At 40.9% G+C, this 25,560-nt stretch overlaps 1 protein-coding gene across 3 annotated transcripts in view; it reads right to left on the bottom strand.

Annotated features, from left to right (window-relative positions):
• Positions 1-507: 507 nt before the first annotated feature.
• Positions 508-25,560, bottom strand: part of sand (potassium two pore domain channel sandman) — a 56,618-nt gene continuing 31,565 nt past the window's right edge. The window contains exons 1-4 of one of the 3 annotated variants that reach the window (XM_019042751.2): positions 23,478-23,911; positions 16,809-16,952; positions 10,889-11,289; positions 508-4,449 (exon numbers count right to left, since the gene is read on the bottom strand). In XM_019042751.2, coding sequence (XP_018898296.2) covers positions 3,857-4,449; positions 10,889-11,289; positions 16,809-16,915 — 1,101 coding nt within the window. In that variant the 5' untranslated portion in view covers positions 16,916-16,952; positions 23,478-23,911 and the 3' untranslated portion in view covers positions 508-3,856. Of the gene's footprint in view, positions 4,450-10,888; positions 11,290-16,808; positions 16,953-23,477; positions 23,912-25,560 lie in introns of those variants that run through there. The other 2 variants (XM_019042750.2, XM_019042749.2) reach the window with 2 other exon arrangements.

Genomic DNA, 25,560 nt, shown 5'->3' with positions numbered 1-25,560 from the left:
TCTTGTGTGCATATGGGAACTAACGGTGCACACGCTGTTCCCGAACGAAGTCGGAAATTGTAGTTCCTAATTGCAAAACGAAGTTAATTTGATCAATGATCCCTTTCGAAGCGTGGGGTATGGATTCGAACAAGCGGAGGGTATAGATTTGATCGAAATGAATCGATCAAATCGACTCAGGTTTGTTGATGATTTTTCGGTTGAATTGGTGTCGATCAGTTCACAGCCATCGGTAAAGTGGTGATAATCTCATTCTACAATTGTTTCCCTAATCAATTACATACATATGTGGTTTTTTAGAGTTAGTTTATTTATAATCTTGAATTATTGAAAATTAAATAAAAGACAAATTTTACCCAAAAATTTTTCTTCTGGGCACGCCAATGCAGCACTATTATTGTTGCAATTTACAACTTGTTTACTTATATCCCTGTTTAAAGAAATGAAAATTGGAGAAAATGTTGACTTAAGGGTGGTTCGGTCATAAATAAAAGCAGCAAGTCCGTGAATAATTGAATCTTTTCTTTAATGGTCTTTTTGGCTCTTATTTTAAAATAATTAACGGTAATTTAACAAAACTAAGAAAATTTACAACTCGGAACGATTCATCCGAAGGTAAAACAAAAAAACTCATATCAAACTGCCGGAAAGTCGAGGATAATTTTAAACCTCCTCCTCGACGGCAATTTTTTGACGAGTCACTTTTTCGTGCGTATTTATCTCAAATTAAATTTACAGCCTAAACAATAAATTAGTCAACAATTCACGATGTAGGTACCTACAGTATGCCTTAAGGAAGAGCGTAGGTAACGGTAACAATTGGGACGATAGGTGGAATTGAGGTTCACCTAATAAGGGAATGCTTCATTAAAGGACTCCGTCATTTTCAGATGAGCGGATGATGTTGGACAAAAAACGTGGTATATTACAATCTCAAAGTTTGGGTCAAATCTCAAAGGGTTGAGCACTCATGATTGGTATTCTCCTATGATCCACTCCTCAAGGAATAGCGTCGATTGCTACAAGTGGCAATTGCATCTTTAAATTATTGCAATTTTATCGAGGGTGGTTATCAAATGGGCAGAAATTACAATACAGTTGCTGTAATCGGGATTTTTAGTTGTGGTTGCATGTGGTCTACCCTCTCGTTTCAAGGCGCTGCAGACGCTAGATAGAGTTACATTTTCAGGAGTAGTTGCAACCTCTCTGTTCTGGGTGTAAGTAACAAGTAACTCGTAAGGCCATGTTAGCTAATTAGACAAAAATTTCAATTTTACAACAACACCATGCCACTAACTTAACACTCTATTTTAATTTCTCCTTTGCTGTATGTTACTCTGTATCAGTGGCGTTCTTTACACATAAGTCAAGGAAGCACAGCTTTTCCAAGAATATTCGTGAGTGAATACTCACTGCATATTTATATGATTCAATATAAAAATATACAAAATTGAGTAAGAAAAAAGAACTAGTTTCAAGATCGTTAGGTTTAGGTCTGAAATAATTTACAGCAATATTAGGATTACAGAATTTGTTGGCAAGATAAGGACCTTTTTGGATACATACATGTTATTATTGCAGCAAGGATGATGCTTTTTTGCCTACCTCAAAAATCGAAGGTGAATTAGAAAAATGCATGGCCTCCATTACCTTCTCTTTTTTTTTAACACCGCATTAATTTTCAGTGAGAGAAACACCACTGTAAGGCATCGAGCTGATCTCATGAGATATTTGTACCTGTTGGGTGGTAGTTCCTGAAAAATATTGCAGTTCTTGCAATCACGTCAGTCTTCCCAGAAGTTAGAAAACAACTAGGGGGAAAATAGCTGATGTCTTAATTGCCTTGAATATTCATTAATCCGTTCAATTTTCTGGACGACACACTTTACGAGCCAATATTGACATTGCGGTCTTGAAAGAACATTGAACACTCTACATAATGGCCCAGGATCAAACATTTTCCATTTTCTAATGAAAAGTTTCCGTTGTTACAGTCTTTTCAACACAATCACTTTACCACTTTGTCTCAGTTTATCGCTATTTGTTCCCCATTAAAATTGCCGAAAACTAGCGTCAATAAAAAAAAACGATTTTATCTGAATAAAGTTCAATATACGTATGTCGACGGTAAGACTACCAGACCACGTATCTTGGTTTGCGATGTTGTAGTCTTCCTGTTATATTTTATTTTTTAAGTAGGGAACTACTCAACGCCAATTCTTGAAAACTTCTGTGTTTTCACTCTCTATGGAAAGAAAATTCTGTACAAATTTCAAGAAATGATATTGATTTGCTCACCTTCAAACAAATTAAATAGGAGCGGAGATTCTTAAATACCGCGAAACGAGATACGTGGTTTGGTAGTTTAACCGTCAATATGCGTTTTTTTGGTAAATTGTTGGTACTTAGAAAGAGGCTACGGATGAGGATTGTCTCCTGATGGTAAATGATCTCGAGCTTATGGAGCTTGAAATAAAACAGATCGGCTACCTGAATACTATGGCTCACAGCAACCTTTCAAATCTAAAATCCAGGACTTTTCAGGGAATTCTAATCGATAAAGTGAAGAACTTCAAATCACTTCACAGGTACTTTCGAAAGGATTTTCATCAGTCCTCAAGGACGCAAAGGAAAATATTCAAAGTCAGTAACATGCTTTAAAAAACAAAGTTCTTACTCCCTCATCTGAATTTTTTTTTTGCCGCTAGGGAAACGGAAATGCATGACCAACCCGGTCTAACATTACTTCAGAGGTCCATTATACCAAGGAGAGAGAATATCAATCATTTGAATGGCCATGAACACAAATAACACATGACATAAAATTTAAAAACTTTCAAGTTTATACAATATCCTCAGATTCGAAGATATTCAAGGACCCACGGCAAAAGATGTTCAAAGCTCATGCCTAGAGAAGGAGGTCAAAATGGCATCGCCTAGATTTACGGAGGGTACCAGCCCTGCCTGGGTTAGTGCCAAGTCCTGCGAAGGTAGGAATCCCAAAATCTAGGTTATGGACGTATTTCTATGAAACGGAACTAAGTGCCAAAGGGGGAGGAAGGGAGACGGGGGCTTGGATTGGCGGGTGTTGCGGAACGCGATGCTCGTTCCGTCCTATACTCGCAATGCTTTTCCATGGCGCTTAGTTCCGTTTGACAGAAAGTGCTATCCAGGATTCTGAAATCCTCAAAAGGAACTCAGTTTGGCGCTTAGTTCTATTTAATAGAAACACGTCCATATGATTCTTGAGCCCAGTCTAAAAGTCCCTTGCTTCGTGCTGAAAGAATAGGAAATTCCGGTTGAATTACTTTCAGACTTATTAAAGTGTCACGGACGCCGCAACGGCAAAAGTTCAAAGTGAAAAAGAGAGCGACTGAACAAAAGCCAGATCCGCGACAGGTGGCAACAGCTCGAGAACGCTCGGCGTCGTGGGGTTCTCCTGATTTCAAATAAATATGTCCTCGACTAAAGAAGGCTTGCTCGTCTGATTGAGGATGATGGCATCGTCCTCGAAGGTGACCATCTTCTCCCTGGAGCGCGCCTGGTCCTTGCTGGGCGTCTTGAGGGCCGACGGCGGGAGCGGGGGGAGCGACTCGTTGTTGATGATGGACAAATTGAACTCGCTGATGCTGCGCGGGATGAAGTACTCGACCAGCGGCTCGTTGCTGGCGATCCTCTGGCACCCGATCGAACTCCGCATGGGCACCGCGCGCTGGAAGTTCCCCGAGTTGATGTACACGTTCTTGCTCCGCGGCAAGCTGAACGTGTTGATGTCGTAGGCCGGCATCTGGGCCAACTTGAACTTCTTCGGCCCGTCCAGCTGCTTCTGGTCCCTCGGCGGACCGGCGGCCTCGGGTCAGGACACGGCGCCGATCATTTGTAGATCCGACTTAGGGTTGACGGGCGGGTGGTTGAACTTCTGGGTGAGGAGGAGGATCTCCTCCTGGATGAGGTTGAAGCACATCGAGATGATGGCCATGCCGACGAGGATGTAGGCCGAGCTGGCGAAGACGGAGAGCTTCTCGGTGGTCTCCATGGAGCCGGGCACGAAGTCGCCGAAGCCGATCGTGCCCAGGGAGATGAAGCAGAAGTAGGAGCCCTCGAGGAAGCTCCAGTTCTCGAGCTTGTTGAAGATGGCGGCGCCGAGGACGATGTAGAGGATGATGATGACCAAGGAGACGAGCAGCGGGACGTGTTGCGGCTGGAGCGGCGGCCGAGAGTAGAGCTCCTTGGCTTTGTAGTCCTTGGGCACGTGGTTCCCGACCACTTGCGGCGGGGGCGGAGGCGACTTCTTCTTCCCGCCGAGGCAGTGGTAGAGCCGCCGGAAGTTGTTGGCCAGGAACTCGCCGATCGTCGACAGGTAGATCAGCATGAGCGGGATCCCGATCAGGGCGTAGAAGATCGTCACGATCCGACCCCACGGAGTCCGCGGCGATACGCTCCCGCAACCTGTAACACATGGCAAAGAGAATTTCCATTACATTTTTTTATTGCTTCATTGGAAAGTGATTAACGAGCTGATTTCACAGTTTTTTTATAATTTTTTTCTGGTATGGGAAATAGTATTAAAATAGATTTAAAATTGGACGTATTTCTATCAAACGGAACTAAGCGCCAATTTGAGTTCCTTTTGAGGAATTTAGAATCCCGGATAGCGCGCTCTGTCAAACGGACCTAAGCGCCATGGAGCGAGTATAGGACGGAATAACCCTGGTAAAAATTGGCGATAGGAGTTGCGTTTCAAAATACCATAGGAGTTCTTATAGCCGACTGAAGAAGGCGATAGAAAATCATATAGCTGGCTGTAGAAAGTGGAAAAATCATACGGCCGGGCTACACGAAGCGATAAAAAATTAAACAGCCGGGCTATAGTTCCTGCCGCCGGACTTTACACTTTATCGCCTGCATGGCTGTTGCTTTTTCGCCACCGGCTATAAAAGGCTATAAGAAATTGTGTAGAAATTCGTGTGCTTTGTAAATCCGCAAATTTGTACGGAATCCCCATAATATTTACAAAACGCACATTATATTTTCCTTTACTACATATTTGTTTTCATCAATAAAAATGAGAATAATCCATACAGAGTGTGCAAACATTTCAAAGTCATGAGTTGAACAACGCTGACTCCACGAGATTAAATATTAGAGCCTAACACAAAGCGGAGCGGCGGCGCACTGGCGCCTACAAACCTAACAGGGATACTTCACGCACTGCGCCATGCATGAAGTATCCCTGTTAGGTTTGTAGGCGCCAGTGCGCGTTTCGCGCTGGCTGCCCGCCTGCCGCGCCGCAGCGTGCCACGGCGCTTGAAGCAAGTATTTCACGCCAGAGGTATTGCACAGTATCCAAGAAGAAATTGAAGGCACTCCAACATAATAGGAATGGCAGGCATCATTCAAAAGTACGGAGCTTCCCTCGCAAAATAAATCAAGATACTACGGCCCAAAAAGAGAGCGGTAGTCCAGAAACTCACTAAGTCCTAGCATCCGTAATTAGTAACAGATAGCATACACTTTATCGCCAGGCTGTTACTTAATCGCCATCGGCTATAAAAGGCTATAAGAAATTGTGTTGCCGGCTATAGAAGCTATTGGAAATCTTACAGTCGGCTGTAGGTCTATGCTATTTTGGAACACAGATTCTACTGCCAATTTTTACCAGGGGAAGGCTTCAGAGGTTGATTCCTCGAATATGATCATTCTTCGATAATTCATTTAGAGACAAGTGCTTTGGATTTCTATACTGATGCTTGGGATCACCCGATTTCAATCATTCCAATTATCCAAAATATCGAAATGATGGCAATGCGCAGAACCAAAAGCTACCCTCTCCTCCCACAAAGCTCTGTACTCAAACGACTCGATCAGGCCTTAATGTAGTTTATTTAAATCCAATTCGATGGTATCCAAACCATCCCGTGATGTCATTTGGAACGATTTGGTAATTTCGCTCGCAGAGCCGTTTATGGGAGAAAAGTGATTGAATTTCCTCGAAAATCTATCATGAAAAGCGCGAACTCTCTGAGTATTGCCAAAGAGGTATAACTTCTCGAGAGTTTCCCAGGTGGGAATTTTTAGCGAGGAACCACTTAATATCAATACAATCCTGAGTAATAGAAACATTAAATAGTTCCCTTTCCGTACTTAACGTTTCAAACACTCAGTGGACTTTGCGTCGAGAAAATAATGAGAAACTGTTACTGATAAAAAAGTATATGAAATTACCAGCCAGCAATTTTTCTCCTCTGATGGTGGACTGTTCTGTATAAATTTCAAGCCATGAAGTTGGCTTGTTTCTCTTGGAAAAAATAAAATAGGAGTGAAAATTTTGAACCACCTCAATGGCGATACTTTCTCTCGCACTTAAGCCATCGATATAATTCCTTTTGATTTAATTCATCGGTACACAGTTTATTTTAGCATGAGGTGCCGCTCAAGTACTACGTAAAGGGTCTGAGCTTGCATGACCGGATCTCACAATGGGAAAAAGGGGGCCAAGCCCAGTCTTACACACACCCTCCACTTTAAAAAAAAGTAACTTTATATTTCAAGACTTAAAATTTTGTAGCGATTTTTCCGGCTTTGTCTGTTATTTTCTAAAAAATTGGGGGGTAGGGTCAGGCCAGTCTACGTAATTCAAAAAAGAGGTGTAAGGTTGTCTCATGGTTGCCATAAAGGGGGACGCGGGAGGGGGGTCATAATTCTTCCGTGCTAAGGAAGAACGCCGTATGAGCATTCGAGAGTTGCCAAATTTCTTTCAATTAAATGTTCATTATTGAGGGAGGTTATGTATATTTTTCCTTGAAATTTTCAGGAACTTTAGATCAAAATACTAACAAAACTCTCTGACAAATTGGAAGAAAAATACTCATAAGTTTACCAGGGAATTCGTGTTTTATCAAAGAGAATTTGGCAACGCCTGAAGGCTCATACGGCGTTTTTCCTTAGCACGGTAGAATTATACTCTGACCGTTAGCTTGCTCAAAATCACCCGATAGACCTTTGTCCCTTTTGAATCTTTTGATTGATTCCGAGTAAGTTCGAATGTTTCTTATCCAATATCGGCAGATTCAAAGAATGAGAATGCCTCTATAATAATTCAGAGAAAAAAGCGGCCGAGGAAGCACATTATTCGTCCGGCAATTTCGTTAGAAATGTGACGACAAAGCTCTTAGAACCGGAAAGATACAGCTGTTACAAAGGGAAAGAAGGACAGGAGAAAGTTCAAGAGTTGAATTTTACGAAAAATAATAACTGGGAAGCCTCTCAGATAGAGAAGTGAGTTTCGCGGAGAGGAGGGATCTTTGACGCGAACTTTCCATTCGTGACCGGTGATGCGAGGAGAAAAGCACCGACTAACAAGTTAATCGAATTGCCCGATCTGGAGAAAGAGTTAACGAAACTCATTTACCGAGAACTTGCGCGGAGGCTGCCAAGTCTAGCCTCCTCTTACCTGTTATTGGATCCTATAATTTCACGAATGAGGGGCGTCATTGCGCTGAATTTCATGGGATGTAATTTAAAAGAATTAAGAAACTGTAGCATATCGATGGCAATTGCGGTCCCTGCTACTCGGCAACAGTGTTTTTCCTTCATTTTACTTTATGTAAAACAATCGATTTCAGGTGAGGTAGCCTGCTTCACTTGGATTTTAAGCGATTCAATCCGATTCTATCGCTAGATATTTTTACACGGAGAAAAAAACCTCGTGCGTGGGACCCGAAGTTTAGGTCATATGGATCTCTGAAGTTTTCGGATTGAGCATCTGAACACTATAGGTCTGAAGTACTTCAGATGTGAGAACCGAAGTTTTTTTGACGTGAGAACCGAAGTTGTTCGGATGTGAAAACCGAAGTACTTCAGATGTAAGAACTGAAGTTTCAGATGTGTGATCCGAACCTCGACAGCTAGACCTAAAGTGTTCAGATGCTCGATCCGAAAACTTCAAAGATCCATATGACTTAAACCTCGGGTCCCACGCACGAAATTTTTTTCTCCGTGTAGAGATGAAATCTTTGAGAATCGGCATCGATTCAATAGCGATTTTACCATTGTAAACTGTAATGTATGGAGATATTGTTGCATGCTGCAGTTTCGGGTCTTCTTACGATCATGCTCACTGAAGCGTGTAAAAATACTACCGACGCGACGGAGCTTTAAACGACACTTATGTGCCATTTTCATGAGACGAGGGCAAATCCTATTCATTTTCAGCCGTTGAAATATACAATTAGTAGCATTTCTAAAATATACCACTGTTTTGGCTCTCATACTCTCATCTTGCGAAGTGAAGTCGAATTTATCATGCAGCGCTCTCAATTTCTACATGCTTATGTGGCAAGCGCTCCGCCATCCGTTCGTCTATTTCCGCGCTATTTCAACAAAAATTGATGGCAGAGGTAAAGAGTGAAAGTATAGTCAAATTGTTTATTCATTAAGTTGTTTCAATATTGTTCCGTTAATTACATTGTCTCTAGATCTATAGTGACCTAGTTCACATTTAACTGCGTTATGGGTCAGACTCGGGAAACTATTTTGGACAGGAAAGGTACCGATTAGAACCTACTCCCATTCCTTTATAGAGTCTTCTATCGTGCTCCAAAAATCTAACTTCAGTATTTTTACACATACTTCGCACTAATTTGTCGCAACCAGAGCCAATTTTTTTTAGATCTTAGATCCCTTCCACTTACAATCCAGGCAATGTGATTAAAGCGAGGTAGAAATCAAATTCAGAGGTCAACTCAATTTTTTACCTACTGATGGTTAAACATGGTTACCTAATGATGATTATTGAGCAAAAAACCAAATAAAATTAGCCTGATTGTGACTGATAATTATCGAGTCGATCACTTTGTCAGGCACGTTATACACATTAGGTTAGTATTCATGGACGGGCTTCCCGAGAAATGCGAGGGATTTTGCTGAGTAAAGGCGTGCCACAAATATCACCTTTTAGGTAGTAATTGGAACAACTTTTTGGTGGGAAAAACTGAAAATCGGACGTATTTCTGCCAAACAGAACTATGTTCGTTGAGACATGACCCTGGAACCCATAAGAATACATGCATAACAGCGAGGGCTCATGTCATAATGCACATAGTTCCGTTTGGCAGAAATACGTCAAATTGCGCCTGAGATAACTCAATTTTGAAACATTTTCCCGGACCACCCCGGCTCCTTTTGATGCTGGAGAAATCCTCCAAATACTCCTATGAGGCTGGGAGAACCCCGCAAAGCGAGAGCCTTTCCAGTGGAGTGTCTGTCAGTGCCCACCCCGTCAGACGCCCCTAGATGAGGTGCCTTTCTGCCCCCCCCCCCCCTCCACAGGATAAGTTCCTAGTTCCTCCCATCTTGGGATTGCAAAACCGATGCTCATTTCCTTTGTCATCAGTAATCAAGAGGCAAAGCTGAGTGTGATTTCGGAAAGTAACTTTTACACTATAGGTGAGACAGTAGTGCCATGTCTCTAAAATATAATGTCCCTGCGAGCTGATTCTTAAAATTGGTAGATAAAGCTATGGGCAAAGATGATAAGAGGAAACTGTTCTGTCGTGCTAAGGAAAAACGCCGTATGAGCTTTCAGGCGTTGCCGAATTTCACCGAATGAACAAATCGCAAATTTTCAGAAGAATCTGTGAATATATTTATTACAATTTATCAGATGATTTTGTTTGTAATTTGATCTAAAGTGTCTGAAGATTTCAAGGAAAAATATTCACAACTTTCCTCAAAATTAAAAATTTTATCGGAGGAAAAAAGGCAACTCTCGAATGTTCATACGGCGTTCTTCCTTAGCACGCAGTATTGGTGGAAGCGTGTGGTTAAAATTGACAGAGAAAGTAATAGACTAACGAACAGCAACTCACGAGAGACCCTACAGTTAGTTCATCATTTTCTCTCTTAGTCTATTGGCACCACCCATTTCAAGCAATAGGATCGCTCCATGCTTTCTATGTCTATTGTCTCGTCAATCAATTTTGACAATGGACCAGTAGACAAGGCACGAATTTCAGCATTCTCATACACGTTTCATAACCAAAATTTCACGTAGAACACGATGCGCACAACGAATATTACCGAAATCAACTTGTTGTGAAGATATTTAATGATTCTGGATGCGTGAATTCAAACCACCCGCTCATGAAAACTCAATGCTCTACGTGACTCACATCGCGCGCTAAACGTTATCATGACAGTCTCTGCGATATAAAAATCTGGCAACCTTAATCTTGACGCTTTAGCTCAGCTATTGCAAGTTGTTTATAGTTTGAACAGCACATGGTGGGAAATGAACATCGCTTGATTGAGAAGCTTGCTGAAACCGTTGAAGTGCACGATTTGACTCACGTAGAGCTTTGAGTTTCTTGTGAGCGGGCAGTTCAAACTCCTCGTAACCAATATGAAATATAAACGTTAATATTTTTGTTAGAAGTTGATTTTGGTAATTTTCGTCGCGCGAATCGTGTTCTACGTGAAATTCTGGTCAAGAAACGTGTATTAGAATGCTTAAATTCGTACCTTGTCTATTGGTCCATTAGTCCGACCGAGTGCACGGAGAAAAAAACTTCGTGCGTGGGGCCTGAAGTTGAGGTCATATGGATCTCTGAAGATTTTGGATCATGCATCCGAAAACTTGAGGTCCAGGTGCCGAAGTTCGGGTCAGACATCTGAAGTACTTCGATGTATACCGAAGGGTTCGGGTCACACATCTGAAGTGCTCCGGTACATACCGAGGTACCTCAGATGTCTGACCCACCTGGACCTCAAGTTTTCAGATGCGTGATCCGAAAACTTCAGAGATCTGTATGACCTCAACTTCGGGTCCCATGCTCGAAGTTTTTTTCTCCGTGTGAGGCTAGGTGTCTATAGCTAGTGGGTGACGTACCGATAGTGGTGATGAGCGTGAGGCAATAGAGGAAGGAAGAGGGGAAGTTCCAACGGTGACCGGGGACGGGAAGCGTGGCATTTCCTTGAGCGACCCCAGCAACGTGGTACTTGCGGATGAGGGAGTCCTGGAACTTGAGAACCTCCTGCTCAGCGAGCCGGGTCCAGTTCTCCTTGTAGAGGATGTTCAGGTCCTCGGTGATGGACCAGAGCTTCTCGACGGTGGCCGCCCGGAGCTTGTCGGGGCCCCCCGGGCTGGAGGCCCCCCCGCGGGCCCCGCCCTCCTGCGCCCGCCCCTCCAGGGTCATGAACGTCAGCGCCCCCAGCACCGTGTACGAGAGCACCAGCGAGAATATCGCCAGGCTCGATAGGCATGACGTTATTGTTTTGCAGCAATTCGAACTGAAACAAACATCATATTTCTCGTCGTTAGAGAGAGCATCGACATACTTCTCTGAATAATATCCTAGCTTTTTTCGGAAATAAATACTATTCTAAATACTTCCGTTATTGCCGAAATTTTCGAAATGTGGGTGACATTTTTCTACGCTGTAAAATGTTACAACTTTGAAAAAATTCACAGTTTTGTGAAATTTTGCAACATCCCAAGAACCGCTTTTCAGCAAATTTTGAGTACTGCTAGAAAATTTGACCAGTTTTTTTCTTTTCAAAATATTGCGATAATATCGGAATTCCACTGCGCTACATTTCGGAATGTATAGTCTGAAATCGCGGAAAATCGTCCATATATAATCCAAATGTCGCAACTTTATCGAGGATATATCGCAGTCAATGCTGCTACATATCGCGACTTAATCGCGATTTTCTATGTTGAAAAATGCTACTTTGGGCTGTATCGGAGGTTTGGTAAAATTCGAATGTTCTTAAGGCATTTTCCTTCAGAGCGGCAGATTACTCTGACGGGTATTTGTTTTAGATGCAACTATACGTGCTTAGTGGATGTCCGTGTTGCATACTCACGTATATGAAGGCACCCAGTCCTTGCTTGCGCGCGCCACATGCGATCTCACTATGCTGCTTTATCAAGACAAAAATCAGACTCCTAAAAAGACTGGGGCATCGTTTGAGGAGGGCAGTGGGAAGAAGTTTTTTCCCTCTGCACTTTAACTTTGACCTTATTTTGGGTTAATTTTAGTAAATTTTGATTCATTTTAGGGAATTTAGGAATTCCTTCAAGTTTTACCTCCACCCAAATTTTGCCTAACCCGAGCAACCTTTGGATAGTTCTTCGATCTGGTCGCAATAACACTCCTAGAGAAGACTTTGAAAGCGCTGATGAAATTTTTGAGACTCTCAAAACGAGGGGCGGCTTGTAAGCGGTCGGTGCCGCCACGCTCATAACCCCAGAAAAAAGATATCTCGACAATAACTTAAAGAATCTTTTGAAGAATACGTGCTTTGCTCTCTAACGGTCCATTAGACCGTGAAAAATCACAATTCATGACGTTACGGAGTTGCCAACTGTTCACTAGGCTTTGCTGGCGAGTCTGCTTGAAGAGAGCCCTTTTTATTTTTCCCAAAATATCTATATGAGCTCGACTGCACCACTTTTTAACCAACTATCTGAGCTTAAAATTTACGCCCTAAATCAATAAATTAAAATTTAATTAAATAAAATAGTTGAGGAACCAAAACTAATTAATTAAATACGATTAAACATTAACTTCTCTTGCAAAGGTGAGTCAAGCTGCTACCTACATTGTGGATCAGAATAATTTTTGCAAGACATGACAGCAGCATGTATAATACTCATATGTGACTGCGTTCTTAAGTATCAAAATTGGGTCGAACTTATTTCATAATTTTAAAGTATAAATTCGCACTGGAGTTTGATTTCACCTGCTATGCCACATGTGTTCACAAAAAGTTGCAATTCTAGCTATCAACGACCTCGCAATATCCACCTATGGAAATAGAATCTGCGCATATGTATGGATATTTCCTATTCATGAGGTTACTAGTAAATTCACAAATAAAGTTCTTAATGTCAATCCGTGGTGATTGTAAGTTGGTGTGAAGTGTGTGACCGCACAAGATATTGTGAACTAAAGTCGGGTATTTTTCATTCTCAACCGTATCAGCGCTAAGTCTTGCTTGTCTTGCGTTGCATACGGATGTCCACGTGGCGAACGCATGGAAAGACTGGGCGCCTTCTAATACGTGAGTATGCAACACGGACATCCTTTAGACACGAATAGTTGTATCCAAGACTTAAAGCCATGGAGTGCTTCTCGTTGATCTTAGAGGTCCCATTTCTTTGAGAGTGAACAACATGAGCATTTAAATTATGGTTGTCTGAAAGTCTCAATAAGGTGTATTTATAAAAAGTCGATAATATAAAGAATCGAATCAGAGTCATGATGGATTGCGAAGATCGCAATTTCGAAAAAAAAAAAAAAAAAAAAGAGAAAGAAGAACCATGTATTGGCTCCAACGCACAGACGTTCCCTTTCGACAATACAGAACGAAATGAATCACTGAAGGATACGCGACTAACCTAGATCCAATAATATCAGCTCTTTTGACAGGATATTCTATCATTAAGTAATGTATAGGGTTCATGTTATGTAGTGAATGGGTACCTCGTGCACACAGAGCTTCGAGCAAACATTTTTGAACGAGAACTGGAATTTGACATGGAGGCGTTATTAAGTTGAACATGCAGTTTCTCGAGGTAATAATACATTATTTCAAAGAAAAGCGTACCATGATTGCATGAAGTGCTACAGACCAAAGAAAGACATAAGCAATAAGAAAAAAAAATAATGAGAATATAAAATATTTTCCCGCCGCAAAAAAGGTAGCCTACGTGTGGCACGATGAACGCTCAAAAAAAACCACGTGGTTCTACACTGGAAAAAAACCGCTATCGAATACAAGCATCCTAAGTCGCACTAAATACAATAAATCGCAATCAAAGCAGTTTGGCTAATTGAAGTTGGCTTGTAGAATGAATCCGGCTTTTAATTGGATAAATCGTCTTTTACTTCATTCATCCGGGATAACGTTTGAAGCAACTAAAATGTCAAATCGTCTCCTTTTTATGGGACGTTGAATGAAATCAAATCAACCCTTTTACGGTGTGAAATAGAGCAATTCAAAATTGAAATCTGTCATACGCCGGACTAAAAATTATTCGATTGCAATGCATTTTTGTGCATCCATCGGCAAAAAAGTTTACTGAACCGATCACAACTTATTTTATTGAATATCGACGAGAGCTTCCCATGAACAATTCGAGTGCTGATCGTGCGACCAAACTCTACTAATACATATATTGACTCCTCTTAAAAATTCGATTCTATGCACCGAGTCGTTCACTCGTGAGTAGTCATATAATCAAATTACACGTGTCTTCATTAGCACATCTAACAAAAAGGCAACATTGTTTTTTCCCCATTTAAACCTATGGATATGTTTCGATTTTTTAGAGGGCTAGGTGCTCCAACAGGAATCGATTATTTAAGAAATGGAGGAAATCCGGTGTTGCCAAATTGCTGGATCCACCTCTGCGTGCCTTTGAGTTTGAACTTAATATTACACAAAATAATACAAAAAAAGTACATTCTCCTCGGGCTTAACTTTTTTAGTGGTTTTTACTAAAGAGCAATTGTGCATTGTGTTAGAAAATAATTTCAACTGTATTTCTGCAAAAGACCATACACGGCAATTGGTTGTTTCCGAAATCATTCAGTTCGTGCTACATTAACACATATCGACGATGTAAGTCGGCAATCACATAACTCGTTTGCAGTGTCTGAAAATCTCCGCCTCTGTGTTATTTTTTTAAAGGAGAACAAATTGACATCATTCCTTGAAATTTTTGCAGAATTTTCCTCGCACCGAGAAGAAAAATTGCGGCAGTTTTACAGAGTTGCCGTTGAGTAGTTTCCTGTTTAAAAAATCAAGTATGACAGGAAGTCTGCGACGTCGCAAACCGATTTATGTGATTGCCGACTTACACCGTCGATATGTGCTGATTTATTATGCGGTTGCATGCACCGAAGAGCACGGCCGATATGGAGCACAGAAAAGAACTATAGAAAAAACTTGGTAGCACGAACCGAGGATACGGTCCCTAAAACCGAAAGTGCAGTTACATGAACCGAATAGTACGACCGGTATAGAACACGATACTTATGATGACTAGGTATTCGACGTCATGACCAAACAGCTTGTCGGTATGGCCATGTTAACAGGATGACGGAGGAGAGGCTGCCGAAGGAGATGCTAGATTAGGTTCCATCTGGGCAAAGACGAAGGGGACGTCCAGTGAAAGGATGGCGATAGGGGGTTTTAGAGGAAATGAGGAAGTGCCAACTCCCTGAAAGGCTTTGGAAGAATAGGGGGCTTTGGTGGCTAGGTGTCGCAAAGCGCCAGAAAGCTCTGTGAAAGCGGCCTTTATGTTCGTACTTATGACTCAAATGATCGAGCTTTTTTCTCAGTGCAGGGTATTTTTGCTAAAGAAATGCGTCTAGCTCAGATAAGGGCCCTCATCGTTGAATGTTGCAAGTGTTCAAGGAATAATTTAAACGGACGCTAGCTAATCGAAATAACAACATGGAATTAATTTCACCGCAATTTGTCCATTTTACCTCGTCTCAACTTTAAAGATGTGAACACAGTAGAATACAAAGTAATAACAGCGAGCACGTGAGAATTATTGTTATGCTCTCTTCAGGAGGTTGGCATCAAAGCAGCTCAGGTTATTTTTGTGATAGCCCAAGCTCGAGGGGGTAAAGAATGGCACTTCATTCGCAACAGGTTAGCCGTGCAACTTATTCATGAATTAAACGAGGTCTGATGAAAAATGCAGACACTCTTTTCACGAGATCCCGGCCATTTGTTTGCTCTCCAGCAGGAACGTTCTCCTCTTAAATGCATTTAAGGTTTCATTTTATGCGTCATCTGAAGAGCGCAAATGAAGTTTCACGCCATTACCCGACGAGCGCTTCTTGGCAGACGTAGCGGACGAGATGGCTTTAATTTTCTACGGCAGCCCCCTGCCCCCCCCCCCCCCCCGGCGAACCCCCGGGTGAGCGGAGGAATAGTATTTTTATGCATTTCCAGAATATTGTAAGAATATATACTCCCACTTTAGCAGTTATTTCATTGATGATCACCTGGTTTTTACTTTCAAAAGTGGCATGTTACGTGAGAGATTTGAGGTGAATCAATTTTCAGAGACGAAATAATCGTATAGTTGGAGGAGCTTTCCGGATAATCGCTTTTTCCGTTTTCAATATTTTATTATAAAAATTAATCTAATACATCCAGTTTTGTAATCAAGCTGTATATTTTTCAAAAAAACATCACTCTAAAACACCAAATTAGAGCATAAATGACCGCAAGAAAACACCTAATATTACTTAATAGTTACATCAAACGGTATGCTCTCGGTTCTGGGGTCGGTTCATCATGCAACCAAGGCTATTTCATATTTTGATTTGCGCGGTTTTATGAAGCGAAGATGCATTTCCTAGAACCGAGAGTACGTTCACATGAAACGAAGAGTATACGGCCGAAAAACTGCCGTGCTAAGGAAGAACGCCGTATAAACATTCGAGAATTGGCAAATTTTCTTCGATAAAATGTTTATTTTTGAGGAAAATTATAAATGTTTTTTCCTAAAATTTTCAGGAACTTTAGGTGAACTTGCGAACAAATCTGTCTTAGAAAAATTGGAAGGAAAATATTCATAAGTTTACCAGAAAATTTGTGTTTTATCAAAGGAAATTTGGCAACGACTGAAGGCTTATACGGCGTTTTTCCTTAGCATAAAACACAGCAGAAAACGTCATGGAAGTGCAAATATCGGAATGGGAGGTGACCGTCATGTGAATCCCCACTCTCTCCCTCTCCACAATACGCTTAAAATGTTTGATATAATATCTTCTTACTTTAATGGACAGCAAGTCTCTTCACTGGATGAGGTGGAGGAACCACTGTTCGTATTTGTCTGATGGCGATAGTCCGGAATCCGATACTGACAGAATTCTCCCGCCATCGATCGCTTCTGCCGGCTGCTCAAGGCTCAGAGTTTCCTGCAAAGAGCAAAAGACACCCTTGAGTACTCATCTAGAAATTCGATATTTCTTTGATCGCCGCGCGCCGTGAATACGGCTACGACTGACACAGAAAATATTAGAAGCGCATTTTCCTGGCATCGTGCTGTCGGATGATCTTAAGACGAGCCAATGAATGTCATCTAGCAGAGTGAGAATGGACCGCTGGACAGGCTACGAATTTAAGGACACAATTTCTACAAACATGCTCTACACTTACTAAATTTTAGACGTTAGAACTTATCGGGACTTCAATGGATCCTTTCTTGGAAATTCCTCGTATACCTTTCTTTTTCTCACCCCTAGAATAGAGTCCCTTTATACTGAGAGTCAAGACAATGCGAATCCATTTCTGATTGGTTACCGGTATTTTAGGCCTCCACAGTGTCACAAACGAGAATAAAGATTACAGTTTCACCAATTGCAAAGATTATAATCTGGAATGGACCAGGGAATCACGGGTTCGGCAAGGAACAAACGGAATGAGAGAAGGAACGGAGAGAGGAATTTGAGAATGGGCCGATCAAAGATTACAGAAACAAAAACGTTCAATTTCTGTAATCTTTATTCCCGTTTGTGACTCCATGAGGGTTGTTGTCTTGACTCTCAGTATAAAGGGACTCTACGCTAGACAGGGTACGAATTTAAGGACACAATTTCTACAAACATGCTCTACACATACTAAATTTTAGACGTTAGGACTTCGGGACCAAAGACATAAAGACGGAGCGCTCGTATCTAAAAGCACGGGGAAAAAGTGAAGCTAGGTTCGGCGCTGCGCGCTTGTGTGAGTGTGTAAATGAGCGCGGGAATCCATGGCGGCAAACGGAAATTTGATTTGAACTTGTCCTCTTGATTTCTGCATATTTCTTCTTCGAAACGTATTTTAAATTCCTAAAACGAATATACTAAGAAAGTTCGGTCTGCGTCCTAACATAATACACCTACTTTTGCTCGGTAACAGGCAGTAATCTCAGATAAAGTTAGTTTTTCTTCTGCTCATGGTGGTTCTGCAGGTTCAAACAGGCCGTTACAGTTCTAGATCAACGTTACTCCCAAATGAAATTAATCGGTCGACGACGGACGGAAACTAACCTAGAGTTAAAAAAATATGAGTTTGTACCTGAATTTGGGCAAAAATCAGCCTAAAATACTTTGTTTCCGCAATTATTTTATTCAGTTCCCGCCCTATATTTGAATTCAAACTTGTCCCGATTTCGCCGCCAATCCTCTAGCCAATAGTAGAGGTGGTTGAAAAGAAGCTTCATTTTTTGCTTTTAGCCCTCCGTCTTTATGTCTTTGTTCGGGACTTTAATAGAACTCTTCTTGGAAATTCCCCGTCTACCTTTCTTTTCCTTACCCCTGGAGCAGAGCCCCCTTCATTGTGGATGGGCTTCCTACTCGAGGGAAGTTGGTTCTCTGCATGCTCAAGTTGAGGTTCAACCATCCGCCCTTGGTGAAATGGGCAGGTACACAAAATCATTGATATACTAAAGTAAATAATGGGATTTAATAATGTTATTAACCACCAATGTTATATTAAAAAAAAAATTTCAATAAAGACTCGTCACCACTTTTTTCCATGGGAGTAGAACTGGACAGAAATGGAACAAACGAGAAGAACCAAACTAAATTATGAGCAAAAAATAAGTAAGGTGGTCATAAGTTCAATTAGCCGCACGTCCCTGGTAAAAATTGGCGATAGGAGCTGCGTTTCAAAATACCATAGGAGTTCTTATAGCCGACTGAAGAGGGCGATAGAAAATCATATAGCTGGCTGTAGAAAGTGGAAAAAATCATACGGCCGGGCTACACGAAGCGATAAAAAATTAAACAGCCGGGCTATAGTTCCTATCGCCGGGCTTTACACTTTATCGCCTGGCTGTTGCTTTTTCGCCATCGGCTATAAAAGGCTATAAGAAATTGTGTAGAAATTCTTGTGCTTTGTAAATCCTTAAGTTTGTACGGAATCACCTAATATTTACAAAACGCACATTATATTTTCCTTTACTACATATTTTTTTTCATCAATTAAAATGAGAATAATCCATACAGAGTGTGCAAACATTTCAAAGTCATGAGTTGAAAAACACTGACTCCGCGAGATTAAATATTAGAGCCTAACACAAAGCGGAGCGGCGCGCACTGGCGCCTACAAACCTAACAGGGATACTTCACGCATTGCGCAATGCGTGAAGTATCCCTGTTAGGTTTGTAGGCGCCATGCGCGTTCAGCGCTGGCTGCCGCCCGCGCGCCGCGCCGCTTGAAGCAACTATTTCACACCAGAGGTATTGCACAGTATCATACGAAATTGAAGGCACTCCAACATATTAGGAATGGCAGGCATCATTCAAAAGTACGGAGCTTTCCTCGCAAATTAAATCAAGATACTGCGGCCCAAAAAGAGAGCGGTAGTCCAAAAACTCACTAAGTCCTAGCATCCGTAATTAGTAACGTTTAGCATACACTTCATAACCAGGCTGTTGCTTAATCGCCATCGGCTATAAAAGACTATAAGAAATTGTGTTGCCGGCTATAGAAGCTATTGGAAATCTTACAGTCGGCTGTAGGTCTATGGTATTTTGGAACACATATTCTACTGCCAATTTTTACCAGGGGTATTTTCTATAAAAATTCGAAGTCGAAACACAATATTCTGAATGTGAATAAATATGTTGGACTTTTTGTCGATTATTTAGTTGTGCAGAGGAATACAACTTCAGACCTCTTGTGCTCTGTTTGATCTTCATTTCAATTGGCTCCGCTCTGCTAAAATCGGTCAAACCTTTTGCCATGTCAGCAAAATTGGTGAAATCTAGAGAGTGCATACCGTGAAAAGATCTACATTTGATCTCGCTACTTGACCCTCTGAAGCCGGTTTGCCGTCCTTGTCGAAAGGAAGAAGAATTTTTATGGCAGTGATTGTTGCGCAAATTTACGTTAATTTTCATTTTTACAACTCAAACATACCAGTCTCTCTCTTTGCGGGAGCAAACCGATTCACTCTATCAAGTATTAAATATTTCAACCTGCTCCGAAATTTTAATTGCAAGAACTCACCGATGATTTTCAGCTTAAAAACTTTAATAAGTGGCAAAAATACAGCCGGCTCTTTAATCTAAAGTCCAATTACGAAATGCTGATTTTACAGACGAGTCTCGATAGCGCTACTTACGCTCTAATTTCGTTCTCATTAACGTAAGTCCTTTATGCCCTCTCGCAGAGAGCATGGTAGTCAAGTCAATTTTAAGTACTTAAAAGTTTAGCTACCCGAATTTTCAACGTATTCCGATGTAGTGATTTTTAACCGATGAAAAATTTAATTTCTTCCACGTAAAATTTGGAATTACTTTGAGTATTATCGAAAAGATTTGCTTCAGCAAAAGTATCTATCCATTTTTTAAATTTGACCAAGTCCTAACTCGAGAAATATATAACTGCAATAATAACTTTTAGAGATGTCCTTTCCGGACGAAGATCTTTCCTCCGACACAATCCTCAAAATAAAATAATAATATAAATTACCAATACAGATTTTGAACCCGTGTATTGTTTTTCATTGATCTACAACGAATTCATAATTATTTTTACTTCGTCATCTATGTTTCATAACGGGGATGTTTCTTACTGAACATTTGTTTTCCTAAACAACAAGATAGACATCATTTATTGGAATGCTAGACTCTCGTATGAAATTGAGCTCAAAACCATAGCATGTTATACGAAAGGTTGAGCTGGAAATGATTTTCGTTACTTTCTGTGTGAATAAAAAAAGTTGCCCTCCTGACTAAATAATATCCCAGGCAGTGGCGTGGCGTGAATGATCGATTATCGATATTTCCCCATTTGAAGCTATGGTAAAGAATCGATTATCAAGGTGTTCGCTGCGAACACCCTATTTATCGATTCATTTCCATAGGTTTAAATGGTAGATCGATCGATGTATCGCAAAGCACGCCACGCCACTGATCCCGAGAAGTCGCTAGAGTGATTTATCCTCTAGTAAGCAAACTTAGAGTGGCTTATGAGTAATATTTTATTCAACGATACAAGTTTTGTGTGGTAAAAGCAAGAAAGCTGTTGACATTATTTGAAGATTTTTTATGAAAACATCTAAGATACTTCAAAATTTAATCTAAAGTTTTCTGAATATCCGCAATATTCAGCGGGAAATTTAATTTTTGGATGAGAAAGATAGGGAAAAAACTATTTATTTTGCAGTAATTTGAGCAAAGAAGCTTTTACCTTGCCTTGTGCCTTTGCCTCCCTTAAATTCTCATATTTCTCCACCCATTCTCAAATAATACAACTTTTCAGAATTGTTGCGGGTTTATTTGAGAAACAAATGGTTGTGGGAACAATCAATGAAAAATGGTGCACAAAAATAGCAAACATCGGGTCCTTGCGATAAGCACGTAAAATATCCGTCCCTTTCCTTTTGCTTTACTGAAAATTTAGAGGAGGCAGAGTCGACATAGTGCGGGAAAATAGAGGTGATGCACGTTTCTATCCCGCCTTCAATTCTGTAAGTAGGCAAGAGAGTATATCCTCCGTGTTGTGATTCATCTATATCCAAGGATTTTTATCTTGTAATGTCCGCAAATCTGTCCTCTCTATAAATTGTGCGCAACTCTAATCGGACGATTTCGAAGCTTCCTCTGTATGTGCATTCCAGTTCATATGTTCCGTATAAATTATGTACAAATGATAATCCTGTCTTAAAATTTCTTGAGAAATCAGCGGTTTCCCAGCCTAGTGTACATCCAGAAATAATTAGGAAAACAGGAGAAAATCAATTCAAGGAATAACTCGGACGAATCAGAGTTAGAAAAGTTATTTCATAATATCGGTCCAAATTCTGACGTATTCATGTTGTTTCCTTGGATGTGGATCTTGGAATGAAATTTTGATTCACTGATTCGCATGCTAATTTGTTGATGCACTTGAAAAATAATTTGGGTAATATCAGGGAATTACGAGATTAATTAGGACGAATAAAAAGTAAGAGAGCAATTTTTTTTCATCGGTCCTAAATTAATATCATACCGGTGGCGCTTTCTGATGAAAAATTTAGAGAAAGCTGAAGCAACACTCAGACGCGGTTTGTTTAAGTTCATTGTTACTTTATCTTCAATTTTCGAGGTGGACCAGGAGTCATTCTTCGAGCAGCTATACGTATCTATTCAAGATTAGTGTTTTGCATTGTCTACAAATCGTCACCTTCCGGCCAAAGTATCACAAGCGCCATGCGACGTTTCAAAATTTCTGCCGTTTTATTTTTTAACAGATAACTTCTTGAACGAAACTGTCCTAAAATTTCACTGAATTTTCTTCGTGTTACCGATAAATTTCAGTAAAATTTTCAAACAGATTCAACCAAGCGGCGAAAATATTGAAGCGTCACATGGCGCTTGTGATACTTTGGCCGGAGGGTGACAAAATCCTGTCTCGCAGATATAATGATAAATCCCAGCTGGCCGATATTGAAGAATAGATTCATATCGATAAAGAGCCTTTTTTTGAGCGAGAGAACATGAGAGGAAAATGTTCAAAGGAGATTTTTGAAAGGGCACACAAAATCGTACGAAATTTCATGTGACAATGATTTACCAAAATGGTTAAATGAGACAGAAGGTCCACAACATCGCAAACTAAGATCCTCGGTTTGGTATCTTTCATCATGGATAATTTCTTACAATCAGAAACAGCATAACTGATATTCACGCTGCCTAATTTTCTTTCATTTTTCATTATTCCAACAGAGCACTAAACAGCATAGTGTCTTTAAAACTTCGTTCTCACGAAAGTTCAACTCTTGGTGTTGCCTCATTTTCTATTGAAAAAATAAAACATTAAAAAAATTAGACACTGTCTGATGTAACAAGGCTGGTTATGTTAAAATAAACCCATGTAACAATAAGATAAAAATTCCCAATAAAATTATTTTTGGGAAGCAGCACTACTCTAGCGCTAGCCCCCTGGAGTGTATTTACGGTTAAACTTAAAAAAAAGCGTATCTCAGTTTGCGATGCTGCAGGCTTTCTGTTTTGATTAATTTTCCAGACAAATGCTCAACGTCATCTTAGAAGATTTTCCTGATTTTTCCTCCTATTGTGAAGAAAATTTGATGAGAAATCAGTAAAACAGTGTTGATTTTACTCCTTTGATCAAATGAAACGAGAGTAGAGACATTTTGAAACTTCTCAAACGAAGCACGCGTTTTCGCAGTTTCACCGTCGACATACAGAAGACGCCACAGCTTTTCACACATACTGAGACAAACAATAACGCAAAAGTTTTCTTGATAAGAGAGGTGGAATGCAAAGTAACCAAAGCCATTGGTCGATTGGTTTTCTGGTTGTCCTCTTGTTTTCTGTGCTGAATTTGACGCAAACTGTACCAAAATCAACACAAGATTCGAGTCGGTTACTGTATCACTTCCTATTGACCGAAAGTCACAGAATAACAGAAACATTTTCTTCAGTGTACATGTTTTCACTCACTTGATCCCGGAATGGAGTCTCGATCCGAAGTTTCGAGGTTCATCCTCGAACCGGTTTAGGAAGCAGCTGCCACAACGAATCGGAACGAAACCCGCGAGGAACTTTCACTGACTTTCGGCCGAAGTTCATGCTGGAGATCCGGGGTCCATGACAGGGAAACACGGTTCAAGGGCCCGGATAAGTCATTAACCCGACGTCACAGGATCCCGCGAAAACTCCCGGGACCCGACTGTGTAGTATGGAAGTGGGGGCCGAATAACGACGGGAAAATCGGGCTACGAATGGAGATTAAGTTGGGGAAGGAGTGAGTACACCGAAAGCGGGAATCGAGGCGACTGACGCGTGGATCCGGGGGGGTTGTGCGGGGGTGGAGCATGCGTACGCGCGCCCCAAACGGAATTGATTCGACTATACCCCCCGTAGTGCGAAATGCCGCAGCACCCCCGCTTCGAGGAACTCAGTGCTCCCATAGTCTCTCGCCAAGAGACCTCGCTGTTGAGAGTTCAACGTGGATTTTCACTGGGGCGTAGTGACAAATTTCCCGCGCAGGGGGCGCCACTGCTGTGTTTTGGTTTACGGGATTACGTCATAGGCTGATTTAGAGGGTGCGACTTTCGACGTATCGATGTTTAACCGTTCCGATAGACGCTATTAGTATGGCGACGTCATCATAGGGATTCTCCATTATATCGAATTGGATCCAAACAATAATACTGGCGTAACCTCTTTCAATACTACCAATGCGAATACCCCAGTAACAAAATGATATCATCATCCACGCTGGGTGTGTCAAAGTGTTTCTGGCTATTAAAATTTCTCGTCGTTTAATGGTTGTAAATCTTTATTTGTTGAGAAAAATTCGTCTTGATCAATAGGAGTCCTCGAGTGATTGTGAAAATTGGAGATTTTTTTCATTATAATTGGACGCATTTCTGCGAAACGGAACTGTGTGCATTATGACGTGAGCCCTGTTACGCATACATTCTTATGGGTCTCAGGGCTCATTTCATAATGCACATAGCTCCGTTTGGCAGAAATGCATCCAATTCACCTAAAACTTTTCGGAGGCATCATGGCGATTAAAAAAAAAAATCCTGAATTCATTTTTTTGAAAACGCTCAGGATGAAAGGCTAGAGCCGAGTCATGTTAGTGAATTTCGCACATAATTTACCAGAAATTTTTCATTTCCGGAACTTCCTGAAAATAATTAATAGACGGAACTTATTGACCAAAAGAATTGGACGTTACCCGATACTTGGATTTATGGAACTACTGTGGCAAACTTCCGGTTATGATGAGCCCCTAGCATTGTCTGTTATGATCCGTATCTGATTTGGAGGAGGTATGAGAAAAATTGCGCTCTCAGATACAGACCCTCAATTGCTAGACCTGGAGATGTTCCAGTGAATCTGGCCCTCGTATTACATTGCAGAAACAAATAAACTTTGCTAGCAAAATGGTTGTATCATTCTTCCTTTAACGTTCAATTATCTTATATTTTATACATAGTTATGTTATATAATTTTAGCTGTTTACAGGAAAGAGGGACCTATGGTTTCAAAAAATCTCAAATTCAGATTTTGGTACCACTACTTAATGTTTTCTTTAGGGACATTCAGAGGAAAAACATTCAAACATGACATTAGATATCAGAATTATGACGGTTTGAAGACGACCGCGGCTGAAAATACTTCATTTTTCAAAGTTGTACAAATACAATGCACATCTACACCTTATAGCATAAAAATTCAGTCTTTTATTCGTTATTTGCCGTTTAAATTATTGGAGATATTTTTTTGGTCTATGACACAAATTCCAATTTTTAAATACAATTTGACAAGAAAAGCTTGTCTTTTAGACAAACATTAACTCTAGTTCCTTGAGGTCATGTTTCTCGAGAACAGTCACATTTTTTGTGTATCGGATGCACTAAAAAGTGTCAAAAATAATTTTTGCCGGGGGGGGGCGGACTCTCCCCCTCCCTCACACTCCTTGGAACGAGTCCGCGCATACCCCTTGGAAATCGGCGGCTGTTTTGAGGAGGGAGGGGCACAAAGCAATGAACAGGGAGGGAGCTCGTCA

The sequence above is a fragment of the Bemisia tabaci genome, chromosome 4, assembly GCF_918797505.1.
Source record: "Bemisia tabaci chromosome 4, PGI_BMITA_v3".
NCBI lineage: Eukaryota > Metazoa > Arthropoda > Insecta > Hemiptera > Aleyrodidae > Bemisia > Bemisia tabaci.
Note: the sequence above shows the minus strand (reverse complement) of the source record. Positions and strands in the feature narration are given on the sequence as shown.